At 39.7% G+C, this 7,766-nt stretch overlaps 1 protein-coding gene across 2 annotated transcripts; it reads right to left on the bottom strand.

Moving 5' to 3' along the window:
• Positions 1-426: 426 nt before the first annotated feature.
• LOC119884104 (dickkopf-related protein 2-like) lies at positions 427-4,987 on the bottom strand. 2 transcript variants are annotated; one of them, XM_038694576.1, is made up of 5 exons: positions 4,217-4,987; positions 3,519-3,700; positions 3,239-3,395; positions 2,486-2,620; positions 427-2,090 (listed from the first exon to the last, which is right to left on the bottom strand). In XM_038694576.1, exons 2-5 carry the CDS (start codon positions 3,684-3,686, stop codon positions 1,684-1,686), a joined length of 867 nt encoding a protein of 288 aa, XP_038550504.1. In that variant the 5' UTR covers positions 3,687-3,700; positions 4,217-4,987; the 3' UTR covers positions 427-1,683. The 2 variants fall into 2 exon arrangements, with proteins under 2 accessions (XP_038550504.1, XP_038550503.1); XM_038694575.1 differs by having other exon boundaries at positions 3,519-3,703.
• Positions 4,988-7,766: the final 2,779 nt, after the last annotated feature.

A 7,766-nucleotide genomic window follows, 5' to 3' on the forward strand; every position in this document is an offset into this window, starting at 1 on the left:
GTCCTAGAAAGTATTACATCGATGTGATTGTGGCCTAGCCTGTAGCCTTTTTACACAGCTACACAGCTCTAGCACAGGAAGATTAGCATACAAACTATATTTGTAAAATTACTAATGCAGTTAAGGAACTTAAGATAGCCTAAATTGAAGATTTACTGAATTAGCAGCAGTATGAGGAACAACAATTACAAACACTGTGTAAATTTATCAGGAAGTTAACTGGCTTGATTACCAGTTTCAATGCTACTAGCCTGCTGATTCTGCTAGCAAGCAATGTTAAAAGACTAAATACAAAATGGCAACCATATATTAGTAAATTTAGCTTATCATATCATTATTAATATACACTACATGGCCGAAAGCATCTGGACTCCTGAACAATAACAAACACGTATGTTTGTCCTAAAAACGAGACACTCAGACATGTTGGAAATGACAGATCTTTTTTAATGGTAAAAACACAGATTAGTGATTGATTAGCAGACTCCTGTAAAATACAGAAACAGAAGATTCCCTCTTAAAGTGTTGAAAACAAACCCCCAAAATAAACTTGCAGAGGGACACGTAATAAACAGGCATTTCTACCAACATTCATCCAAAATATACAGGAACAACTTATAGAAAAATAACTCTATCACAATTACAACAGTGCAATAAAACAAGACGTCTGGACAAACCTCGGGCCTTAAAGTTTGAAAAGGGACAGATTTGGTTTAACGAAGCAACATTTCACAGTTTAGGGATGTGAATATGGATGTTAATTCTATTGCTCTTTTGCCAAATGGGTGTTACTGTGACAGCTCTTTGGAGGCTAATAGCCAAAGATCACCTGTTCATTGCTATAAAACTAAAGACAAAACTCACTTTAACTCTCGTCAGAGCTGTTGTAACATTTTTGTGTTTGCTGATTGCCCAAATGGTTAGAGAAATGTTGGTTAAGCTTTCTTTTTAAAATCAAGTTTACGTAAGACTTCTTAATGCATATTCTAAGGCTAGCTTATCAGAGTCATCAAAATACTTCCATAAAAATAAGAACATCTACTTAAATAAACCTATAATAAAGCAACTTCACAGATGAGATCATTAGTTCTTCATCATTAGTTACTGAAATTAGGGACGCTATCTCATGCTTATCTCCCGATTAGCACAACATTTACTTCTTTGAGAATAAAGATATGTTTTAGATAATATCTGTAGTGTGTTTTTTTCAAAGTAACAGCACATGATTGGATCTATGGGTTCTCAAAGCTTGCTGGAGGTCATTACAACCACATTTAACAGGTTTTCAATATTAATGCTCTGTGTAAATGGTGTCGAACCAGATTTCAAAGTGGTTTCTGCTTGTCTAGACACCCAGGAGGAAACCAGATCTGAACAACAAAGAGTTTCACTTCCCGCTCTGTGTGTGAATGCAGCCTGACAGGAAGCTAATTAGCATTGAAATACAAGGACGGTTTGGATGAGAAGGAGGGGTTACAGGGAGATTTGACAGGTGTAAACAGGTATGGTTATTCACCCCTCTCTCCATTTGTCTCTGTCCCACTCTCTCTGATTCCTGGTCTCTGCCTCTCGTTACCTCCGGGGTCGGTCATTGGCAGGAAGAGGAAGGTCTTTCCTTTCTTCCTTCCTTCATTTCAGGCCATTCTTTCTCCCTCCTTTGTCTTTGTTTTGACCCACCCCTCCTCAGTTTTTCTGGCACACGTGAAGTCTCGCCTTTGCCACCGCTGACGACGACTTTGAGGATGAAGACAGCAGCGATGTCTGGGGAGAGGAGTGGCGAGATGAGGAAGAGGACGCTGCAAACTTGGATTTTGCCGCTGCCGCCAGCAGTGATGACGAGGATGAGGATGAGGACGAGGACGAGGATATTGAAGGCTGGCCACTGAGATCTTGCAGCGTTCGGCAGCTAAATCCATCACCGCAGGGGCAGCGCTGGAACAGCTCCAGGCCTTGATTCCCCTTCTGGCGGTGTCGCGTGCAAACCTGTCCCTCCCGCAACACCGGCTTGCAGATGCGAGCCCAGAAGTGACGGGCGCAGCACAAACCACTTGAACAGTCTGAGGTGCGTAGACAGGGATCTCCTACCTGACCTGGAAACACAGAGACAGACACAAAAACTGTTAATACGATGACATACGAGGTGGAAAGCAGACTCATACAATAAATCTACATTAACTAATTATATCAAAAACAATGATTTCAATTGCTCAATGTCATGCCATAAAGAAGCAAAGAAGGTAGTATTGTAGAATGACAAGAACATAAATAATTTGTAAATAGTAAAGTAAAAACTTTCACAGAAAGTTTCATCTGCTTTAATTAAACAAGACAGGATCTCTGAAGTTGCTCCAGTCAAAATAAACAGTAATTGTGAATAAATCGGAGCACCACATTAAACCAATTATAAATGAGGTTTCTTGATGCTAATTAAGATGATATTAAGTGTGAAAGCACCAGCAGATGAGAAGAGGGAACAAAGGCTCACCTTTACCGGATGTCCCTTTGACGTCCACCTTCCCCCTCTTCCTCCATCCTTTCTTTTTAGACAGAGGACTGATCCTTCCATCCGAGTCTGGGATCCTCTCAGACACAAAACTATCCACTTGGGGAACACAGATATCTGAAGGAGATAGAGAGGAATGAATGAGCATTTTAAATAGCAACCATCATTCTAGTAAGCAGTTTAAATAAAAATTAAGTTTAAATGCTTTAGTAAACTTAGTGTGAATGATTAGTGAGATATCTTGAGTAAATGTCAAACTAGATTGATCAAAATCTAACAAAAGCTGTATAATAGCAATATGGTTTGTTGTGAAAACAGAAAAATGGTAAAGGAAGACTATCAGTGAGAGTAATATGGACTAAGATAGAGGTACAACTAGAAAAATGAAAATAAATCAAGATTTTATAAATCAGAATTGAGACATTTTAAATGTATGAGATTACCCTACAGTAATTATTATTGATTAATTATTAGTATTATTACTTACTTATTACAGTAAGCCAAAAGTTTTTATACCTTCGTTATACTAGCCTACTACAAAATAAAATACTAATGCAAGTTAAATGAGCCAGAGGAGCATAATAAGCCAGTCATTTAAAATATTTTAGCTCTTATTCAGAAACCATCACACTACTTCCATTTGTATTTTTTATACTCTTTTTGTACAACATTGTTTTATTTAGTGACGTAGCTTTCAGACACGCGGGGTATGTTGAATATAAAAGCCAATCTTACTGTTGTTGCAGCGGTTGCCCGGGCAACACATGCTGTCCCTAAGGCAGCGCCTCTTCCTCCTGCGGCAGCTCTGACAGCGCGAGTGGGCGGGGCCTTTGGCGGGGGCGTGGCAGTAGCTGCCCTCGCTGCACTCCAGGTCGCTCATGCACTGGTAGAGCTGCGGAGACACACGTGAACGTCACTGACTTTGGAACAGAACTCTGAAACATTGTATCCAGATTAAAGCCATTCGAACTGTCGGAACGCCGTTGTAGGGCCCTACGTCACAAACACACCTCACCGTCAGGTCCAAGTTTGGCTCCCACGCGCTCCTGTTCACTGGCAGCGCGTGGCCCTCCGTCAGGATCACCGTCCTGATGGCGTTCAGTCTGACTCGCGCCTCCCCGCCGCGGGAACACAACGCCAGCGCGAGCGTGAGACACACCATCAGCACCAAGTGACTGCTCATGACTGCTGCTGCTGCTGCTGGGGCAACAAATGAATACTTAAATACCCAAACACGCTGCACGTGCTTACATGGTAACTTCACTTCTACATTTAAATATTGATTCCTATCGTTTAGCTTAAAAAAACCCCCAACACATTTACATCCCGTTGCCCACTTTTAAACAAGTTTCCTCAGAATCTCAGCGAAGATAAATCTTATCTCAGTCTACAGTAGGCCTAGATGTCTATAAATTAATAAATAGGCCTAGCCAATAAAAGCCCACAACACTGCGAGGGTACAGCTTTATTTTGAAATGCCTCACGCATCATTTTTTACTGAAGCTGAAGCAGACTTGATGTTTGGGAAACATTAGTCTGCAAGAGTTTAGATCAGCCACCCCGAACGACTTTTACAAGATAATCTCACGTAAATTTAGCCTAGCCTACATCATTATGTTTAAATTTGGGTAGCTGGGAATTTAAAATCGTTTAATACCGTAAAATATTCCTGGAACAGGCAGAAAGTTGCAAAGTAAAAGCACCAAATCTTACCTGTTGCTTGCGGGGTGAAGTTCCTTTCCTCTGCAAGAAGTCAAAATGTGTCTTAAATTAATCCCGGTTTGTTGTTGCTGTTGTTTTAAAATCCCAGCTTCTCTCTTGTCGTGTCCAAAAAAACTCTCAGGTGAGCAGAAGAAGATGCTGCGTGTCTGACTGAAGGAATTCAGACAGGTGAGATGGATCCGGACCCTGGTCCACTTTATAGTCTGCTTCCACTGCAACCTCCCTCTCCGCCCACCGCCCACCGCCCCGGCCGCGCGCCCACACACACATCGATACCCGCGCGAGCCATTCACCTGCAGCCATCGATACACAGAGAGAAGAAGAGGCAGCGAGGGGGTTAAAGGAAGATGTCCGTGCTTTGCAACGTTAACGTAGGGCAAGTAGACTGCAGAGCACTCACTGAACATCACTAAAAACAACCTTTTCTTTAATTACCCTGGTTTTCATTTTCAAGTTGGCTATTTGAAACATTTAAATGACCATTTACATAAAGTATTCAGATATTCAATGTCTGAATGTATCAGTAGGAAGGATAAGAATAGCTTAGTTTTAAAAAAATAAAAAATACTCTTAAGTTTTAGCAGCAACATGTAAAAGTATAAATTGTGCCGGTGACTATGCAGTAGGCCTTTCCTATATTACTAGATTATTTTTACAGATGCATTTACAGTATAATTAAGCAGAACTGTACTATTGTTGTCCGTCAAGATGCTGCTAATTTGACTAGGTAATATTTTATGAACTCACTGTTTGTGTATGTGTGTGAAAGATGTTGTTTAAGATGTGAAATAAACATAGTGAAGTAAAAAAAAAAATCTCTCAAAATGTAGTGGAGTAGAAGTAAAGTAGCATAACACGAACACACTCAAGTAAAGTACAAGCCACTTAAAATTGTACTTGTCTAAACCCAGTTACATCCCGCTTGTTATGACTATTGTCTTTCTTGTGTGTTTGTGCATTTAATGTGTTGGAAGAGGTTCACACTGCAGACAGTCACTGACTCGCAGACCAGTTTACCTCTTTTATTTTCAGTTTATTAGGCCTACTTTTGTCCGTGCCGCCATTTGCTTGCTTAATAACTCCCTGTGATTTACATGGTATGCATTACTTTTAACGGTTGGATCTTTTATGTCTATTAAGAAATTGCATCTGATTTATTTTTATGTTGTTTTAGTCTGCCTGTTACTGCTTTTTCTTTTACTGAGGGCGGCTACGGACCTCTCGATTTCCAGCCCATCCTCACCAGATAAACAGCCTTATAGGTCAATTATAAAGCAGCTTATTATGACCCATATTTATGCTTTTTGTTTGGCCCCAACCTCTAGTGGCAGAAGAAGGACTTTCACTCAGCACACTAAGATTTGAGTCCTGCGTGAAAGAAAGTCAAAGTTGACATGTTTTAGGTAAAATAACATTTTGCAGATAACCTGCGTCACTACATAATGTATATATTTTAGGCCAAACCACTATCTTTTTAAATCTAACCAAGTTCTTTTGCCTAAATCTAATCATACTAACATTGTTTCACAATACTCACCACATTTTTTACTTCATACTATACTTAGGGTCCACTGGTTGCTGAACTGGTACTTGGCAAAGCTCGCTTTTGTTTTGGGGCACGGTCATTTATGTTGTTTTGAGGCAGTTGACAATTGACTTATTTGGGCGTTTAGATTTGAGGACATGTTGGATATCAGTAGGTCAGATTTGCCAGAGGAACTCCGGATGACTTTGTGACATCCATTTTTAGTTTGCGTAGTGTTGGTGGAAAGAGCGATACTATCTGTTCTGACACCAGTACCAGACTTTTACTGTTCCCGCACAATCATCCTGGTTATGAGGGTATTCACCTCCCTGTATGATTCTGATGGTGGAGACTGGTTTGGTTTTTGCATTTGTATTATTCTTGGTTACTTGTAGGAACATATTTCCACTTTTATTGTCTCTCAAAGCCTCCTGGTTTCACCCACAGTACTCCAGCCAGGGTACATCCTGGTTTCTGAAACTGAATTTGAAATTTACATGCAGAAACACACAGTCAGGATACTCAAAATATCCTGATCATAAGAGGGGTATTAATGTGCCAACTGTTGGATGGATGAGAAATAAAAAAGGAGGCTGAATGTTTGTACAATGTATGACTATCTGAAAAGCAGTGGAAGAGGTACACAGGTCTTTTAAAGCTGGTGTAGCAGAAACTAGCAAGAGATTGCTAGATTTTGAAATGGAAGAAATCCCACCCCATCATACTCCCTCAAAACACATGTTCAATACAGGCAGAGTGCACGCAGGTAGGCAGGTAGGCCTATAACAGTGCCATGACAGCCAAAGATACCCAGACTGTTCTTATCTCAGGGTGTCCAATACCAGCGCTTTCAGAAAAAGTGACAAAACGTAGTTATTTGACACCAAAAGTACCCTTCAGCTTCTCTGAGGCGCTTCCAGATGGGTCTCTATGAGACGCTCTGGGGCGTCTCGTACACACCGGAAGTGCTAGCTAGCTTGCTACGTTTGTGTTAAAAGGTGTTGACAGGAATTTCAACAACTAAAATGGCTCTAAAATAAAATGCCTACCCCAGCTTCAAGTAGTCAATTATAAGTAAAAGTCTTTCATTTAATATCTTACTTTAATTAAAAGCACAGAAGTATTATAATCAAAATGTACCAGAAGTATCAACAGTAAAAGTACTTCTTCTACGGATAATTGGCTTCATTATTATATTTTAGATTATTGCATTATTAATACTGATAAATCAACATGCAGGTACCAGTTAGAGGAGCTACTTTAAATCAATGGCAGCTGGTGCATTTTCCCTCTCTGGGTGATGCTATGCCAAAAATAAAGCAAACTTACATTTACTCAGTTGGTCAGACACTTCTGTCCGTAGCAACTTACATTTGAGGAACAACATACAAGCATCAGTAAAGTCAGAGATCAATGAGTAACAACAGATACTAGTAAGAGCAGCAATAAATATTAGAAAGAGAAAAACTCAGACCTGACGATGGGGCCAAAAGTAAACCCCTTTGAAATATATTAGCACAAAATGGAAATACACAAGTAAAGTACTAGTCCCTCAAAAGTGGACTTACTTGAGTAAAAGTATTTTTCCACCACTGCTGTTGGATAAATCTGATCTGCTGATAGCTTTTGGAGGAGTTTTTCCTACACACACACACACACAATCTTTACATAATCTTCTATCTTCATGACAAGCTCCCGACCTTTAAGTCAGTGAGCTTTAACACTCACGAAACGACACCTGCGTGTTTGTGTGTTTTAACTGTGCCGATACAATCAGAGCTGCAATCATCGATGACCGATAACATAACCCCCCCACATTTGCTTAAGATATAAATAGATAGATAGATATAAACACTATAATTAATCACACAATAATCACACCAATGTAGCTATTGGAAAATATGCAGTATAGTACAACAATATGCATATAAAATGTAGTAGGATTACAGAATAATATATAATAAGTTGTAAGTTTAATATAACATGTAGTGAATGTATAAGCTTAATTGGCATGAA

This window comes from Micropterus salmoides, unplaced genomic scaffold (genome assembly GCF_014851395.1).
Source record: "Micropterus salmoides isolate LMB-PRFRI ecotype aquatic unplaced genomic scaffold, ASM1485139v1 Ms_hic_scaffold_3188, whole genome shotgun sequence".
Lineage (NCBI taxonomy): Eukaryota > Metazoa > Chordata > Actinopteri > Centrarchiformes > Centrarchidae > Micropterus > Micropterus salmoides.